The following is a 19,472-nucleotide window of genomic DNA, read 5'->3' as shown; positions in this document are numbered from 1 at the left end:
CTGCAGGGGCGTGCTCAGGTTTTTTGAAAGGGGTAGGCGAGTAATCGGCGTGAAACCAATAGGATATCAATACAGATTATAAAATTCTACTACTTTCGAGAAGGTTCAAGAGTCAAGACAGTTGATAAATACTCGGTTTTGTGTAATGTCCGTATTGTAACATTATTTATTAGTCGCATTTTTGTAACGAATCTGGGGTAACATTTTGAAAATTTGTAGTGTTCCCGTATGTTGCAACAAATGTAAACTATTTGGTACTAGTTCGTGGTGTCCATGATTCTGATATAATGAATAATGATGACTCATGACACCTCTAGCTGTCCTGATGCTAATTAATGCTTTAATAAGTTAGTTCGAAACTTATCTATTTTTTGTGTTTGATGTCATTCAATCTTTTTATAAACATCTTTTTTAAAATCATTTCTTACAATTTGATGTTGCTGTACATTGTACAAAGCAATTTTCAAAAAAATTCTAGGTTCAAATTTCAAAAAGGGGGAGGCGACCGCCTTTGTCGCCTCCCCCCTGCGCACGCCCATGTATGTAGGTACACTAATTATGTAGGTACACTAATTATGTAGGTACACTAATTATGTAGGTATACTAATTATGTAGGTACTATGTAATTATGTAGGTACTATGTAATTATGTAGGTACTATGTAACGTCGATAATCGAGGGCAGCTTTCATTCGACACTCACTATACCAGAAGGTTATTAGTTGAAATTGGGATTGTAGGACGGTCGCGCAACAGAACGATTTTTAAATATTTCAAAAGAGCAAAAACCAGCAACCAGACTCAAGCTTAACTAAAAGGTTAAATAAATGGTTAACTACAAGGTTAATTGATATGAAGCGCCCGATTCTATGATAAAGAGTCACATACATCAAAATGATATCGTTTAAATGAACGGACGTGTGGCGCTTATCTCTAGTTTGTCCTTCTTATCTCTACATAATAAAGACTGATAAGCAAGGAGACAAGCAGTACAGATATAGATAAAAACTGCCGTTTAAAAAGGCGCGGTCTAATAGTTATCGTGAATAAACGGCTCTCAGTCGTAAGGACATTACATATTCGATCCCATCTCAACGTTAAGTCGATTAGAGTGGACTGTTACGTTGATGTGGCTTAACTGGCTCTATGTACTTACAGTTAACATATCAATTATATTCCTATTTTATGAATTTCATGGATATTTCATCCTAATCTGTCCAGTATGAGCAATAACGAATAGAATTAGTGAGTAATTAAGTAATACCTTTAATCAATTTTTAATTATTTTTTAACAGGCCTACATGGTTCTATTCTCACTTTTCGGTCATATTTTATGTCAATGAAAATGTATCCACAAAATGATACCAGGCCGTGTAACTTAGCTCAAAAAATAATTGGATGAAGCGAAAAGAAGTCTTTAAGTTTCAACAGCATTCCAATGCCCGTTGAACAGTTTCATTTATTTATTATTCAACTTATTGCTATCGGCCTCGCCTCATGCTAATATTCCAGAGACATATATTGTCCATACAGTCACGTGATACTGGTTTTACAATGAGAACTGAACGTATCCTGCTACAACTTATTACGTAAGCCAGCCTGGGAGAGGAGGTTTGCCAATGCTTGCGTAAATTCTAACATTCTAAAGTGGCTATAGGTAGGGGTCTAAAATGGTGGGGGTCTAAAATGGGGCAGTATCGAGATAGCCCGACCACGGTCCGCGGACCACGGTCCGCGGACCACTGTCTGCGGACCACTGTCTGCGGACCACTGTCTACCAGATCATATTACTGTATAATAACAGTATCCCCTGAATCAAGCAACAGGTGTTTGTGAATAGTTGATTGGTTACCAGATCATATGAATGGTATGTATGGTATCTTGGATGCAATTAGTTACGACTAGCATAATTAATTGTAGCGTAGTAAATTACTGGATCAAACTATTGATTACGGTCATGAGCAGCGCATGATATACCAGCATGCCTCTTGTTGCAGAAAACGCAGAAGCTTGGGTTGGCTCTGGAGACGATGAGGGTTTTACCAGCTTGAGTCCACTTGTCGAGAGGTGAGATAGGTTTGCAGATAGGGTCGCAGGGTAGGGCTGAGTTCATCCGTTTCGTTTTCTCTGAGACCATAGTTGTAGTTGTTCAAGAAGGAGTTGATGATAGAAATGATTGATGCAGTCTGATAATAGTTATTCTTTGTATTATATTGCATGATGTGAACTGATCTCGTAAGGTTGCTTAATCGTTTAATAAGCCTTGATTCAGGGGATGATGTGAACCCTGCTTGATTCAGGGGATACTCAATACTGTTATTATACAGTAATATGATCTGGTAGACAGTGGTCCGCGGACAGTGGTCCGCAGACAGTGGTCCGCGGACAGAGTCGCAGCTTACAACACATAAAACAATCGAAATATCGACAATTTCGACATCTCTGCTTAATAAGCAGCTCTATTTTCCTCGTAGTTAGTAACAGTATATAGGTATACTCCAATAAAGTATTGTTAGCTATAGACAATAAAGCGATTACTGTGCGTCAGAAGTTAAAGGTAACATATCGACGGTAGAGAAATATTCGTCGGCAAGTTCGGTTTAGAAAAAAGTTCTGTGCGTTGGAGACATATTTATTATCGAAATGAACGTAATTGCGACGAATTTTACTGTCGGAATAAACTCGATTGGAGTGCTCAGTGCATGTTTAAAGTTAAATTAGTTCTCTTTAGAACAAGATGAACTAGATTAACTATAAATGATGAACTAGATGAACTAAATGAACGAGATGAGATATATAAACAAAAAACTACTAAAACTGGTAGTCAAGTAATCTGATGTGTGTTGTGTATTTTATCTCCCTTTCACTGTCAGACAGACACTAACGAATTGAAAGTTTGATTTGACTTCCATTTAATTTTTTAGTTTCAGGACTTATTGGTTTGTTAGGAATTATAAATTATTCCTTGAAAAAAGGTAAGATTTATAAATGCTAAAAAGAGGATACATCATCATGACATTAATTAACATAGCGATTAGCAACGCATCAATTATAAACAAGTAGGGTTAACTCTTAAATCAAAATTTACTAATATCATGATCAATTAATAAAATTGCTTTATAGTTTATACTCTGATAGTATAATCTGCATAGTCACAAACAAATGAATTCATTTACAATATTGTACTCCAAAACAAAAGCATAATTAGAGAATAATTACCCAGAATAAGCTCACTATCCTACACTTACAGCAATCAGATAATTGAATATTAAAATACATAATTATGTCTGGAAATACATAATGGATTTATCTTCTATAATCGAGGCTGGGTACGGGGATGCTGTGATTTGTTTTCCAATATCTCATCTTATCAGGAATTTGCTTCGATGGTCATTAACAGAATAATAAAAAGATTGTTTTAAGCAAAATTTCATCAAATTTGTTCAACTACGCTAAACTTAAGATAGAGTGATTAGAGTGCAAATTCTCCGTTTAGTGCGGTTTTCATGTTATATGTCTGACGGAAAGGTCTGACTGTTTACTAAACAATTAGTTCGTAACTCTGACAATTTACAAAAGTCAGCCATTCTTAACATTCGAAACATTAAATAACTTTTAGTGGACGCATGGTATTGGTAACATTTTTAATGAACGTTAAAGTCACTACAACTAAGCTGTAAAGTGATTAATTATATCATAGTAATAGCATAGCATAGTAATATAGTATAGTAATAATGCGCGCTAAACTCACCACGCCATTAGAGCAGTAGTCCCGTCATCAAAGAAACAATATGAGAAACTGAAGTAGCATTTACAAATATGAAGCTGGTTCTACAGTATATATACACTTTAGGAGTTGGAGGTGGATAGTAAAGGCATCACATGGTGATAGTATTATATAGGAAAATTTATCGCGTAAGTTGACAAGTATCATGGCCCGTATGTCTACATACTTATTACTATTGCTAATGGACTCAAAGTTCAGCTATATTAAGGCATTATTTGAAAGAACAACGATTAATGCTTTGTAATACTATCAAGGATCGACCGGGACCGCTTTTTTGGCCGGGACCGGGACTGGAACAAAGTGCTGGCACCGGGAAAAAAAATTTAACTTTCAATATTCTTTGATCTTATAATGTATAATCAATAATGGCGTTATATATATAGGTGCTTTGTAAAATGACTTCTACCGAGTAAAGTCAAACCTTTTCTATTAAATATGGGCATTAATGTGCATTAATGTGCATTAATGTGCATTAATGGGCATTAATGTGCAAAATTTTAAAATACTGCCATTAATGCCCATACTTTTTCCCCCATTTTTCTATTAAATATGGGCATTAATGTGCATTAATGGGCATTAATGGGCATGAATGGGCATTAATGTGCATTAATGTATATGTATATTTCAGCAAAATTCTATAATACTGACATTAATGACCGTTGTATCCCCCCCCCCCCCCCCACCGGGCCTCTCGGGGGAAACGAAAAGTGTACGATGTAGGAAACATTCTGGTATAGAGAGGTTCGCGTCATGATTCCAATCCCCAGTATCTGTAGCCTCTCAAATAGTCAAATAACCTTATAACCTCTCTAAAATAACCTGTCAAGCGTCTCATATACCCCATTAGTGGACTTATACGAACGTATTGTGTCGTATTGTGATGCTAATTGCAATGCTTCTCGATGTGTACTCAAAAAGTAGCTATTGTAGTAACTATAGTAACTAATAACTAAAGTAGTAACTATAGTAACTTAAGTAGTAACTATAGTAACTAAAGTAGTAACTATAGTAACTATAGTAACTATTGTAGTAACTTATATAGGAGGAACTATAGTACTAACTATAGTAGTAACTATAGGAGGAACTATATTACTAACTATAGTAGTAACTATAGTAACTATTGTAGTAACTATTGTAGTAACTATAGTAACTAGCAATGCTGTTAAATTTGCACTAAACGTATTATTCGCGTACGAATTTTTTCTGAAAATTGCCGCACTTTTAAAAAAATACGGGAACAGGAAATCACGTGCCCATATCAAAATGTCACGAAAGTTGGCTTTGTATGGTGGAATATTGCCAAAACATGTGCTTCCCGCAACACGTGCGTGGTTACTGGTTAGTGACTAGCGTGGGTACTGACCAAGATCGCAATGGGTTAAATTTAGGTCATACCCGAAGACGTTATGCAATGGAGTAAACTAACTTCTCTCAATATACTTGAAATTACTTTATTTCCTCTACAGTCTAGTCAGTAGTCTATTTGTCGAGATTTGTAAGTTCTAGTTTGAGATTTGAAGAATAACGTCACAATTCACATATTCAACTAGATTATAGACTCGAGAATGCTGCGCGCTCCCACTGCCGCATTTTTACCGAATTTTCCGCGCATTTTTTGACGAATTTAACAGCCCTAAAAATTAAAACTTGAAGTTGTAAATTGGCGAATTATTCGCGTACTTTCTGAGAACTCTAAATACGCCGTACTTTTTGACGAAAATTTGGCGAATTTAACAGCTTGGGTAACTAGTAAGCCTACATAGAGAAGTGGTGATCCTTGAGGGTCCATTGTACTTATTTATGTGTACATTAATCCACTACCTCAATTTCAGATTTATTTAGATTCACATTTAAATTTATGGTCATAGTTGATGATTACCCTTTACTAGAGTAGCAGAGAGGAGTTGAGTGTGCACTTCAATGTCCACAATTTTTGACCACGCAGGGTCTTTCATTAGGTCATTCCAAACCAAAATCATCTAGCCTAGGTACCCATTTTGTATCGCTAGTCCCAGTCCTACAGGGCGAAATTTCTAAATTGCCCTCAGGCACAAATTTGGGATTTTTTTATCTCGGCTTCTAAAAGACTTAGAGACTTGAATATTGGCTTAAAGTAACCGCAATACCCTTATTTATATACAAGTTATGAAGCAATATAAGGTCTCAAGTGCCTAGTTTTAAAGATATTCACGAAAAACTGTTTTTTGGCTCATCGCAGCCGGAATTACCGGATTATTTTTATATCTCGAGCTAGAAAGGTCGTAGAAACTTCTCCGATATTGGAAAGTATTCGCAATGAGCACATTTATATAAGACTTATGAATCATTGTATGCTCTAAAATGCTTATTTGTAGAGATATTAGCAAAAATCGGTAATTTTGGCTTCACCAATACAAATTTGGTAATTCGTTTTGTCTTTTTGTTGCAAATTTTCACGTTGCAATTTTCAAGATGCGGTTTGTGGCGATCGATAGGGCTTTATATGCTATTGTATGGTTTTTATACAATCCTTCAGCACCTAGGACATAGGCAATAGGGGTCTCAAACCCTGAAATGTCAGGAACTGGGCAGTGGCCGAGATAAATATTTGATAATTACTTGGACTCTTGACTCACATTCATCTTTTCAACGGTTAGTTAGACATCTTAAACCAGTGTTGAACGTTGAGTGAAACTTCTGATCCATTTGTAGCTCAGGTGATGTGCCCCAGAACAACACGCCTGAGTGACAGTGGGCCTTATCGATCATGAGCCGCAAATCACAATGACTTTGGGTCTCAGAGACAAGGGCATTCGTACTCTTGGCTTAAATTGGCTCTTTGTAAGTATCATCAATCAGGTTTCTAACCTCTATATCATCTGCCTGTCCATTGTACATCCGTCTCTTTGAGATTCATTATTACTTCAAGTTTAGTCATTTCGTTTCTGTTCAACTGTAGGCGTAATGAGGCACTTCAGTCCAGCAATAAAGTCAATATCTCTAGATTTAGCAATATTTGGAAGTTCAAGATTATATTTAGAGATAAAGGAGGCGACTCTCTTTTTATGCCAGTATGATATGGAAGACTGCTGAAAAAGGAACTTAAAAATGAGATATGTTAAGCAAAAAATCAGCATTACCATGTGCATTACCAGTGCTCCAGCATTACTAGTGATCTGGGGGGGGGGGGGGGGGGGGGGGCAGTAGGGCTGAAAACTTACAACCTTGCTTGCTGAACACAATTACCTTAAAAGTAGCGAAACCAAATATTGCTAAATCTAGAGATATTGACTTTATTGCTGGACTGAAGTGCCTCATTACGCCTACAGTTGAACAGAAACGAAATGACTAAACTTGAAGTAATAATGAATCTCAAAGAGACGGATGTACAATGGACAGGCAGATGATATAGAGGTTAGAAACCTGATTGATGATACTTACAAAGAGCCAATTTAAGCCAAGAGTACGAATGCCCTTGTCTCTGAGACCCAAAGTCATTGTGATTTGCGGCTCATGATCGATAAGGCCCACTGTCACTCAGGCGTGTTGTTCTGGGGCACATCACCTGAGCTACAAATGGATCAGAAGTTTCACTCAACGTTCAACACTGGTTTAAGATGTCTAACTAACCGTTGAAAAGATGAATGTGAGTCAAGAGTCCAAGTAATTATCAAATATTTATCTCGGCCACTGCCCAGTTCCTGACATTTCAGGGTTTGAGACCCCTATTGCCTATGTCCTAGGTGCTGAAGGATTGTATAAAAACCATACAATAGCATATAAAGCCCTATCGATCGCCACAAACCGCATCTTGAAAATTGCAACGTGAAAATTTGCAACAAAAAGACAAAACGAATTACCAAATATGTATTGGTGAAGCCAAAATTACCGATTTTTGCTAATATCTCTACAAATAAGCATTTTAGAGCATACAATGATTCATAAGTCTTATATAAATGTGCTCATTGCGAATACTTTCCAATATCGGAGAAGTTTCTACGACCTTTCTAGCTCGAGATATAAAAATAATCCGGTAATTCCGGCTGCGATGAGCCAAAAAACAGTTTTTCGTGAATATCTTTAAAACTAGGCACTTGAGACCTTATATTGCTTCATAACTTGTATATAAATAAGGGTATTGCGGTTATTTTAAGCCAATATTCAAGTCTCTAAGTCTTTTAGAAGCCGAGATAAAAAATCCCAAATTTGCGCCTGAGGGCAATTTAGAAATTTCGCCCTGTAGGACTGGGACTAGCAATACAAAATGGGTACCTAGATGATTTTGGTTTGGAATGACCTAATGAAAGACCCTGCGTGGTCAAAAATTGTGGACATTGAAGTGCACACTCAACTCCTCTCTGCTACTAGAGTACTTCGTTTATCCCTCTTATTAAGATACGATTGGATAGGAATGAATAATTCGAAGCATTTTAATTTCCAACTAGAACGGTGGTTTTGAAAGGAAACACTTTTTAAAGGAAAAAAAAAACTTCATAAGACAATGTAAAGAAACAAATCTGTCATGACAATTATTATACACTATACTCACATAACATAAATGTACATATTGTGTAAAAGTTGAAAACTGAAATTTAGATAACTAAATGCTATATAATAATAATACTTAAATTCATCAATCATTATAAACAAAAAGTGGCGTAACGTTGCATGTACTCCCCCCACCATCAATCATTATAAACAAAAAGTGGCGTAACGTTGCATGTACTCCCCCCCCCCCCCACCATCAATCATTATAAACAAAAAGTGGCGTAACGTTGCATGTACCCCCCCCCCCCCCCCCCCCCCCAGAGTGGCCCCCCGCCACTGAAACAAAACATGCTATACATTAAAACATCCAACTCTAAACCAGCTGATTCTGGACTAAAATAGAGCAGTACAGGAGATCAGACAAGGTTTAATGCATTATGATTTCGGAACTGGAAGTTTAACTGTATTTACAATTTATTGAAGCTGCAATCACGACAAGTCAAGAAGATTAAAATACATCAGGGTTATTCAAAACTTCATTTCCCTATTTTTGATAAGTAAAAATCAAAGATATATATTTTATGTTCATCAATGACTTGTTCAATTGTTTATTCAAAATCAACTGACCACCGACCAAGTCTCATGCCCGATAGTGAATAAAATGATAGTTTCTGACTGTAACCGTTACCTTGATTTAATGCCAGCATTCAATACCAGCACAACATTATAGAGATTAGGGGATAAATCATGGAGGGTATTGTGCGTTTGTAGATTGTGTTGCAGTCTGCTTTAATTGAAAGTCTTGTCTTCTATTTCCATTTGATGGTGATACGTTTCCTTCAGTCTCACTGGGAGTTCCACCACTGCCCCATGCCTCAGTAAAATTGTCCATTTTCATCTTACAAAACTGTGTTATGGTTCGGTCGTAAATCAAGGGATTTATCAGTGAGTTTAGCGGTAATACGACCAATGCTAACGCCTGGTACCATTTTGAGGCGTCCAAAAAACGTCGATTATGAAGGAAGCATATTATGATGAAAGGAACCCAGCACAGAAAGTCAGTTACTACTATGGCCAAAATTCTGATTTCCAAGCTGCGATTCCGTTTTCTCGCTGCCTTGTTTTTCTTTTGTCCAGCCAGATTAGCAGACTGCCTTGTTTTCATACAAATAACAACTGCTGAGATGAGGATGCCCACGAAACAAACGAGGTTGACGGTGAGAATAGCCCATACCACAGGATCGTTGTAGAGATCGATGGTAGATGTCCCTGTTGCTTCACGACCTCTCCGGGCGTCATCCCCTCTGATGATGTATTTAAACAAACACAGCCCGTCGTTACCGTAGAAGTGCACCTTGTTTCGAGTGAGATTTGCGTATTCCGTACTGAACATCCCATCCACCAGGGTACCGATCTCTGACCAACTGGAGTCTGTTGTCAGTGTCTTGTTCTCGTAATACTTTTCAAGTATTTTTATGTGCTTCTGTTTTGAGTTGAATCCAACGAAAACTTTGTACTTTGGGTCGTAGTGGATTCCTTGGACGAAGTATTCTTCTAATAATTTGGATGGTATCAAAGGAATCACCGCTAATGCAAGCGAAATTAGAATGATAATTACTGCCCAAATGATCGCCTTAATAATTGAATTTCTACTCACTGGCAATGGCAAAGCATTCATTAAAACCTTGCAAAGCCTAAAGATACTTAAGACTGTCATAGAAAACAAGGATAGTTGAGATCCAATGGTACTTATGACCCCCAGAACGGAGCACTGCGTACCTGTGTACCACTCAGCCTGCTTCCTGCAAAAGCTCTGTCCCAGGATGATATCATCGTACACAGATAGAGCAATCAAGTAGATTCCCATCAGGAGATCCCCAACACTGATCAGCATCACCAGAACCTTGGAGAAGAGAATGTTCTCGTTTCTACATTGTTTTAGAGCCCGAGGAAGGATGACCAAGGTACAGATGTTAAGCATAACCGCCAGAATCCCGATGAGCCAACAGAAGGGTGTCAGCCATGATCCGTTGTCAATGATTCTACGGCCACATTTATCATTACACTCATCTGATAAGTCCAGACAATCGTAGATGCCATCACAAGTCTGGTTTATCCCGACAAAAGATGTATCGTCATCTTCACAGGGGAAATGGTTCTTGCAGTTCAGCTCATCCGACATGTCGCCACAGTCATTTACAAGATCACAGACTTGGGAGAAGTTAACACAGCGGCCATTGTCACATTCGTAGAAGTCATTGTGATAACGGCCCTCAGATTTGTTGACGAAGGTCAACTCAGAATTGTTCGCCAGCGTGAAAACCTTGACCAATTCAAGATTTGAGCAGGAGCCATTCTTTAGGATCTCGTTTTTTAAGGGACAACTGGTGTTTTCGCAGAGACCCATGCAACTTAGGTACACGTAATGCTCCCCAAATTTGTTGCTGCAGTCAACTGTTCTGGTTGAAATGTTCAGCTGAACTTTAATCACGCCGAAAATGTTATACTTTGGGTAATTGAAGTCTTTGACTTGACAATTATTAGAGTCTGTCTCGTTGCAGAGTTGTTTAATCAATCCAGATCTTTCCTCCACAGTAGTATCTTTCGGAAGTATGTCTCTTGATATTGTGCAGATCTCATTTTCTTTTCCGTCAAGTCCACAAGACTCCTTGGACTCACAGACAAGATCGAAGTTTACGTATGTTTTGCTCTTCGGACAAAGAAACCCATCCTTGCATGGTTCTCCTTCATCTTTTAAAATGTTTCCTACTTTGCAGAATTCCCACCGTGTTCCATCCTCGTCTGAGCCGTCTTCGCAATCCTTCTCACCGTCCATTATCCAAGATTGGGGTATTCTTTCGCTTCTTCTAGATAGACATAATCCAGGCTCGTGTTTTTCTGTCATGACACCAAACCTGCGGACACATCGATGCTCTTTCGTCATGGCCTTGCAATCATCATGGGTCTCATCACTTCCATCAATGCAATCTCCATGTCGATCACAGAGTTTGTGTTTATGAACCCGACAACTTGAAGATGCATCTATGCAGCTGTTTTCTGAGTTATCATCACAGAGTTGTTTGTTCCCACCACAGACCATAGTCTTTGAGATGCTTGATTTGAACCCATTCACTTCACAAAATCCGCCTACTCGACAGACATCCGTGCAATTTGTTTGGTCCATAAAGTCAGCACAATACGGTGCTTTCGGAAATGTGCCATCGAGGTCGAAGATGGCGCATCTCGTGTAATTATGTATGGGAACAATTAGATGGTTTTTCAGATAGTGAGTGCAAGATTGTGTATCGCTGGTCACGGTGCAATCATCTCCATCGTTCACGCAATCTGAACTCCCATCACAAATCTTTTCTACTGGCAAGTATACATGTCTATTGACCGTATCTCTACAATTCATACCATATCGAAGATCATGACACAAACTTTCATCTACGCAGCGCTCGGTATCACATTTACCATCGCATACGACACTCTTCAATGTTTGCGTTCCGTCACAAAGATGCTCCTTGGCAGTTATGGTTGATTCTCCGTTGTCAGTGATAGTACACACATGCCATCCACAAGCAGTTCCTACGGTGTTGTCGCTGGACATGCTCATGTCAATGTTATCTACGAGTCCGCAGGCTTGGTAATTCATGGGAACTTCCGTGCAGGTATTGGAGAACTCAATCAGATCTTCGCTCCCTTTGATCGTCTTGTAGGACAGCTCTGAATCCGCACATCTGAAGTTGAGTGTCGAACTTTCCTCATCGTAGCAAATTCTCTTCAGGAATGTGTTAAACTCGATGATGGCACAACTGTCAGCAGAGTTCCGCGCTTGTTCGACTAATCTGTAGTCCACACATCCGTCACACAGACACTCGCTTAGATCTTCACCTACAGCCACACATTGGTTCCCGGAGCAGCAAGGAGTTGATCCAGAGGGGTCACATTCTGTTGGTTTACTATCCGAAAGGGGAATGGTCGGACCGCATTTACCGTCTGTACTTATTCTGTTGATACCTGGAGTAGAACATTGAATATAACGTTATAATCTTCTAGGGTGCAATCGGAGTTTTACAATACAAATTATTAATAACAAGGCTCCATCGACCAGTACAGGTCGAAACAAGGCTGTAATCTAACATTGGCTGATATATTGACATGTCGTATTTAAAGCCATATTATTTCAAAACTGTATACCTTAGTTCCCAAAAATTTGTGTGCCATTATATTGAGCACAATTTATTTGAGCCCGAAAAATTTGGGCAGAAAATTTGAACTCATTTGGGCGACCGAAAATTTGGGCACAAATTCTTCGAAAAATGAACGATTTTCCACTAAAATTTCAGTTAAATATTTGCCTTAGTTCATTATTATTCCTTATTTGACCAAAACCCATAATCATGGGTAGAGTGGACCGCTGCCAGTGTCTCTCTTTCCCAAACAAAAGGAAATGATATTAATTTGACTGACCGTTCTCACTTCTCATATGCAAATTGATACCGAGAATGAAATCGGTCGCTCGCTTTTCCTATTCAATAAGCTTTATTACAATTCGTAAGCCGTGAATGAATGGGAAAAGCGAGCGACCGATTTCATTCTCGGTACCAATTTGCATATGAGAACGGTCAGTCAAATTAATATCATTTCCTTTTGTTTGGGAAAGAGAGACACTGGCAGCGGTCCACTCTACCTATGATTATGGGTTTTGGTCAAATATCATCTCTTTTTGATTGTAATGTCAGAGTATTTTATAAAGTCGAAATATAAACTGATATCTTCATTAATAAGGAGGAAGTTTCAACAATTTCGAAATTTTTCCTTTAAAAATATTTCCTTGTGTTTAGGTAAGCATATCTGTCGATCACTGATTGAATATGCAACTATATAATCATTCAAGTTGGCATTAAACTCAAATATAATGTCATTTAACTGTCATGTTACTGTTAAAGCAGGAACTAAATCTAATCGAAATAAAGAGAGTGAAGTTCTCACTTTTTGCAAACTTTGAGCGGACGTTGCGTGCGCATCCAATATCAAATCACCGTAAAATTTTGAATTTTCGTGTTTCTTATGTATTTTAATAAGTGTGCTAAGTTTCAGAATATTTTAGGAAGAACTCGCATCACAACGGGACTCCAAAGCTGATAAAAATCGTGAAAATAACAATTTTCAGTGATTTTAGCAATTTTCTATCAATTTGGGCGTGTCCCCACGTGTGCAACTTTTCGATTTTCAACTTTAAAACTAGCCTATAACACAATTTAGACCTTTAAGAAGCAAAATTGAGCTCCACCACCCAAGAGATGGCCCAACACCAGAGAATACTAATTCACAACTTTTGTCTTTTTATAAAATTATTCTTCAAAAAAGCACTTTTTTTTTTCAATAGCAAATATCTTTATGAAGGAGCAAGGTAGAAACATTTTCCGGTAGATTTGTAGAATGCTTGAACAATTATCTAAGATGAAAATTTCCTCAGATTTTGAATAAAATTACTCCTTAATGGTGTTAAATTGATTTGAAAAGTTGTTATTTTGTCAATAATCAAGATTTAAAAACGCTTAATTTGATGACGTCATCATGTGGTGATGATGACGTTAAATTATTTTTTGATATAATGTAAACTAAAGTGTAAACGATTATCTTCAAGACCTATGGTTGGAGATGACTGTATTGTTTATACTTTTGAATCTACAGATACTTGAATGTAGGCTCCAATTTAAGCCAAATTGACTGCCAAAGCGTCTATAGATAGATACATATACTTCACGACAATCTGTTGTAAAACAGGGGTTCCAGAAAACCCACTTCCCGATACTCCTGAAACTTGAAACTTTTTTACAGTCGATTTGGTCAACATCTAGACACCCTGCAAAGTTTCAAATCTCTAACTCAATTTTAACACGGTTTTTAAGGCACCTGAATATGGCGATCTAGGGTTTTTTACCTAATTTCGTATATAACATGCTGGCGCGTATTTTGCGCGAATTTCTTAAAAACCTCCACATAACTATTGCTTATTCCTGTCATCTTTAACATTGAATTAGAATGGGGGTAAGCAGTAAGGGGGGTAAATAGTAAAGGGGGTAAATAGTAGAGGGGGTAAATAGTAAAGGTGGGTAAATAGTAAAGGGGGTAAATAGTAAAGGGGGTAAATAGTATTGTGAATATAAGGGCGACGGTCATGCTTGCCAGCATTGTGATTATTCCAGTCATTTTGCTTTTAATCCTTTTAATTGGTCAAGCCATGAATGACAGATTAGAAAACTAAGATTTTAAATATTATTTCACTTGGATATGAAAAAAAGCCATCTTTCTATAGATTTCAGGGTTAACGGGTGATACTCGTAAAATATCTGTTCCATATACTCGGCGCGCGTCCTGGTAGGTTGTAAACCTACAATTTCAGGGCCAAATGCCAAAAGTTTGGTTAGCAAAAAATTTGGCAGACGGAAAAGATTTATGCTATAAATTTGGTCTGCAAAAAATTTGGGCGAGAGGTCCGCTCAAATTTTTTGTCGCCCAAATTTTTGGGAATTAAGGTATACAATTTATCGTCTATAAACGATCGTTCTTCTTTACCTCCGCGCCGCTTATTCCTTATTTCTTCCTTGATGGCTTGATTTTTATGACTATCTTATCAGACTATTTTAGGCCGGATACAAGTCACTACGTAGGCTATGGGAGGTTTAGATTTTAGCATCCATAACTATATCGGCTAACGTGATTTCAATCCACTTAATGTTGGTTCAAATTACAGTGCGATAAAATTTTTGGTTACCATGCAGTTGCACGTTAAAAGAAGTTTTCGATTTTTTCTGAAATTTTTATTTATTATGAACATGTCCGCCAGAATTGTATTCATCTATACAATGTTCTGATAACTTCTTGTCCTATTATGAAAGTATGAAGTATCAAATTACTATAACTTTGTTTTTCAGGGGTAATGTGAAGATCACATAGATTAAAAAGGAATTTTTGGTTCTCCTTAAAATTAAGATCAAGCACACAAACCTTTTGTAGTTGCAACCGTCAGCAACATCAACAACAAACTTCTGAAACTCGTCAATTTTCCCATAATCTTCTTCGACAGCTACAAAATAAGAGGAATTGAAATGGCGTTTTTATTGGCCTAAATTCAACGTTCTTTTCTGAATCACTACGAGTCAATAAACTAACTTGCAATGAAAAGTTACTAAAACAGGGAAAATATTCGGTGCAGAATAAAAATAGTAGATATAAAAATAATAGATATAACCAGAGGAAATGGTTGTTGGTTCTGGTGGGGTGGCGAGTCGACAAATAGGCACGAGACTGCGATAAACCTGCAAATCAATACTTTGAGTAGCTCTAGCCCGGACTGCGTGAGGATACACACTTCGTGAACCGTAGTAATTCGAAACGAATGAATATTACTCGACAACAATTGAGACTCCGAGTTCGACAATGATCATGTTACGTAGGTCCGTGAGCATTCGTAAAGTTAGTTTTTTCCGTCGTCAGAGCAAGTACATTAAATAGTGTACACCTCATCTAATATAGGTTCTTCTTCTAAATACCTAACACAAAGACGTTTGTGTACTATACCCTCACGTCGCATTTACTTAGGACGAGTTTGGATGATGACGAATTTCATTGTTGTAATTCTAGGAAACGAGCCAACTCAGGTATTTACAAAGCCGAAGGGAACAAAAAAGACAAAAGTCAAAACTGTAGACTGCGGCACGCTACAGCTCTAAAACACTACACATAACACACTCTTATTCCTATAATTCATATAATTCCTCATCAGGCAGCTCGTATAGTTAGGATAGTGATATGTGGTATAGAGAGACATTTACATATTATTACACACTGCGAGTGTGAGGTGTCACTGCAAAAATTCCGTTCGTTTCTCTGATTTCTCTGATAATAATGGGAACATGCTGTTTTAGTTTATTCCTGTCTATGGTACTGAAGGAAGTTGGGACAAACTATTAACAGGAACTGCGAACCCTGATGCGGGACAGGGATATATGGAGGGGGTTATCTGGCGTAGATCGGACTTAGTTCCGACATGGTAGTAGTAGTATTCCTGTCGTCTGTAGAAGGGCACTTAATTGTGTTATTTGTGAGGTGTATGTCGTTTAACACCTGATTAAGTGGAGAAGATTATATCTCAATACAAATGAGTTGGGAAAAACTTATTAAGACTAGCGCTGAAAATGTTTAGGGATATAGTTTGGGGTTCCTCGCTTTGTTAGATATGAAATCGCCTTTACCTATATTTATATGGATAATTTTATATCACTTACAATAATAACCTAACCAGATCTCCGGAAATATTTGATTTTTATTACTACTATTTGCTTATTTTAATAGTATCACATAAGTAACCCAGCATAAAATTAAGATATAAACGAATATTTTGGATTGTTACTATTTTCTACATGTCACTCTGTGCGAGCTATGATATCCTAATTCACTCTAATGAGGAATATATTTTCTGCATAGTTGTTAAAAGTCTTAAAACCGCAAAGATTATTATCTAATGATCTTTTAATAAAGTTAAACGTAAAGATTTTCATGCAAGAAATACGAAGTGTGTAAGACTAAGGTGGTTTGTTCTTATATCATGGTTTAAGGAATAATGTGTAGTTTAAGAAATAATCTTTAGTTTAAGGGATAATTTGTAGTTTAAGGACTAATCGGTACAGGACATTCCGGTGTGCCAACAGTCATAACTGTAGTGAAGAAATAGACAAAAGCGTCTCTTTTGGCTAAAATATGTGAGTCGTCAACATTGTGATGCAGGGCAACTTCGCACAGTATTCGAGCAAGCCGGCAAATGAGCTTCATAATAAGGAGGACTGGTGGTGACGTCCGACTGGGCCTGATCAGCGGCTTGGTAATGTGTGTCCTGTACACGGAGGAGGAGGAGGGAGCCCCCGGGTAATGGCGCCGGGTAACTCTACGTAAATATTGCCTCTGAGTATGCTGGAAGAAGGGTTGGAGACAGTTCCTCAGTTACGCTACTGGTTGGAGATGTAGGATACAATTATGTGGAATGTAGATACATGGATATCTTCTCGAAATAGCAAATGTTCATTGCTGCTAAGTAAGGTGGTACAAAGTGCACTGTAAACTGTATTGCACTGACGTAATACGGTAGTCGGAGATGCAGTTTCTCATTTGGTATTTAGGATTACTGAAATGTCCCGAAAATAGTTTAGATTTTTAAATTCGACACACGTTTATTGTATCGTCTAGCAGCTCAACAGTTAAAAAAGTGACACGACGATTTAATGAGATTGAGAAAGAATACAAAGAAAAATAATTTCTCCTCACTATAAAACGTCATGTTTCTAATACGGGGTGTATAATGAACATTGAACGTACATTTATTCCATGCGGCTTCTAAATAATCGCTTCACTTTATGACCTCAATTATAGTGAGTCAATGTATCTTTGTAAAGGTATATTTGTAAATGTGTACTCCAACTGAACTAATACATGGAATATAATCTGAATATATAGATATATGTACTAGACCTAGCTATTCTAACCATACTCCAATGTTTCAGGACTATTTCGAGTACTTCGCCCCAGACTACACACTCCACCCAGACACCACAACCAAGATAGAAAACCAAAACACCCGGACTTATCTTGATAATGTGATGACTACGGTGGAGGAGACCCTAAGGAACCTCAGCTTCGCTCCCAGCGTTCAGATGCAAGAGGTGGGTAATGTGGGGACATTTTTAAAGATTTAAATATTACTTTTTTTTCTCTTGGCAAGATATTTAAATTTTGTCACCATTCGATCGGCTTTTTATTGAATTTCGTCAATAAATTGTATGTTTATCATCTTGATTTTCATTCTCTCTGGCTTATAGCGGGAAATGAATTTACAGCTTTAAGATTTGGCCCCCCCCCCCCCCCCCCCACACTCACAAAGCTCTTTCTCACACACCTTTATCGCAGATACCACCAGACTTCTACGTTTCCAAATACCAACAAGAGAGTAAGCCTATAGCAGATAACGAGTTTTACAGAGACGACAAAGATAACGACAAGTAACATCACCTTGTTTAAGGGACGATCTGTGTAACATTTCCGGAAAGTCCCGTATTTTTGAAAATCCACAAAGATGTATTTCAGATGGATCGAACTCGGCATTTTTATCAATAAATTTCGTCATTGAGATAAGACCCGCCATGAATCACGAACATAAGATCTGAATGTTATCTCGTTATGCAGTGAACTGACTTATTATGTAAGTTATATAAGTTATATATTAAGTTATGTAACTTTATAACTTTATAAAAATTTTAAAGTTTTAACTATGCTTAGCATATTGGATTCTAGTCCAGTTTTTTCTAGGTTACAGTTTGATATTAATGGTTAGCATGTTACTTTCTTTTGAATACTGACACCAATGATCAACCGACACTGGACACAATCACTGTAGCTATATTAATATGAAGAATATAAATATTGTAGACATCGAATCAGAATCCCGAACCATCCCAATATAATAATATATATTGAGATGGTTCGGAATTCGATATTATCGTAATTCAATAACTTCTTAGATGTTCTGACACTGCTCAGGCTCCGCTGACGGTTAACTAAATTTTGAGAGAGTGTTTTAACTTTTAACATTTACACAAAAAAATGAAAACGTAGAATATTCTGAAACATACACGACATTACAGAACGACAGGGAATGTTAAAATTTTTACGAGATACTCGTTTCTCTAGATCATGGATTATATTTAACTATTGCGGACTCTGCCCGACTGTGTTCTATCCAGGTTGATCTTTGCTAGACACATTGTGGTGATTTCATTTTGCTAATAATCGTTAATTGTTCCCTACAAATTATACCGCTCTGGTTTTTCTCATTCATAATGTTGGATATGATATATTGCTACTATATTTTGTTTTATGTATATTTCTCCTATTTATTATTTGGAAGTTTATTTAGGCACACAACCATCAATATGTTGGCGTTTTATTTAGTGTGTATCCCTTACCAAACAACAATGGTTCTTATTTTGTATTCAAACAAACTTTTTCAATCGATTATGTATTAAACGTATGCATTATGGCATAATGCATACGAATTGCATAATTTATGCAATTCGTGATTGAAATAAACACTTATTTAAGATTGTTACCAAATCATCGCCAATTTGTTTATCATATGACAATAATGTTCACAATACCTCT

At 37.3% G+C, this 19,472-nt stretch overlaps 2 protein-coding genes across 3 annotated transcripts in view; one reads left to right on the top strand and one right to left on the bottom strand.

Moving 5' to 3' along the window:
• The window catches only part of LOC134821183 (histone deacetylase 3-like), a 45,636-nt gene extending 26,392 nt beyond the window's left edge, over positions 1-19,244 (top strand). Inside the window, exons 8-9 of the mRNA XM_063831864.1 lie at positions 17,819-17,977; positions 18,222-19,244. Of these exons, the coding sequence (XP_063687934.1) occupies positions 17,819-17,977; positions 18,222-18,317 (255 nt within the window). The 3' untranslated portion in view covers positions 18,318-19,244. The remainder of the gene's footprint in view (positions 1-17,818; positions 17,978-18,221) is intronic.
• The window catches only part of LOC134821178 (low-density lipoprotein receptor-related protein-like), a 53,681-nt gene continuing 43,144 nt past the window's right edge, over positions 8,936-19,472 (bottom strand). Inside the window, exons 2-3 of one of the 2 annotated variants that reach the window (XM_063831855.1) lie at positions 15,270-15,348; positions 8,936-12,272 (exon numbers count right to left, since the gene is read on the bottom strand). In XM_063831855.1, coding sequence (XP_063687925.1) covers positions 8,998-12,272; positions 15,270-15,333 — 3,339 coding nt within the window. In that variant the 5' untranslated portion in view covers positions 15,334-15,348 and the 3' untranslated portion in view covers positions 8,936-8,997. Of the gene's footprint in view, positions 12,273-15,269; positions 15,434-19,472 lie in introns of those variants that run through there. The other variant, XM_063831854.1, reaches the window with a different exon arrangement.

Source organism: Bolinopsis microptera, chromosome 9 (assembly GCF_026151205.1).
Source record: "Bolinopsis microptera isolate Bmic1 chromosome 9, MBARI_Bmic_1.0, whole genome shotgun sequence".
Lineage (NCBI taxonomy): Eukaryota > Metazoa > Ctenophora > Tentaculata > Lobata > Bolinopsidae > Bolinopsis > Bolinopsis microptera.
This window is presented reverse-complemented; position numbering and strand designations above follow the sequence as displayed.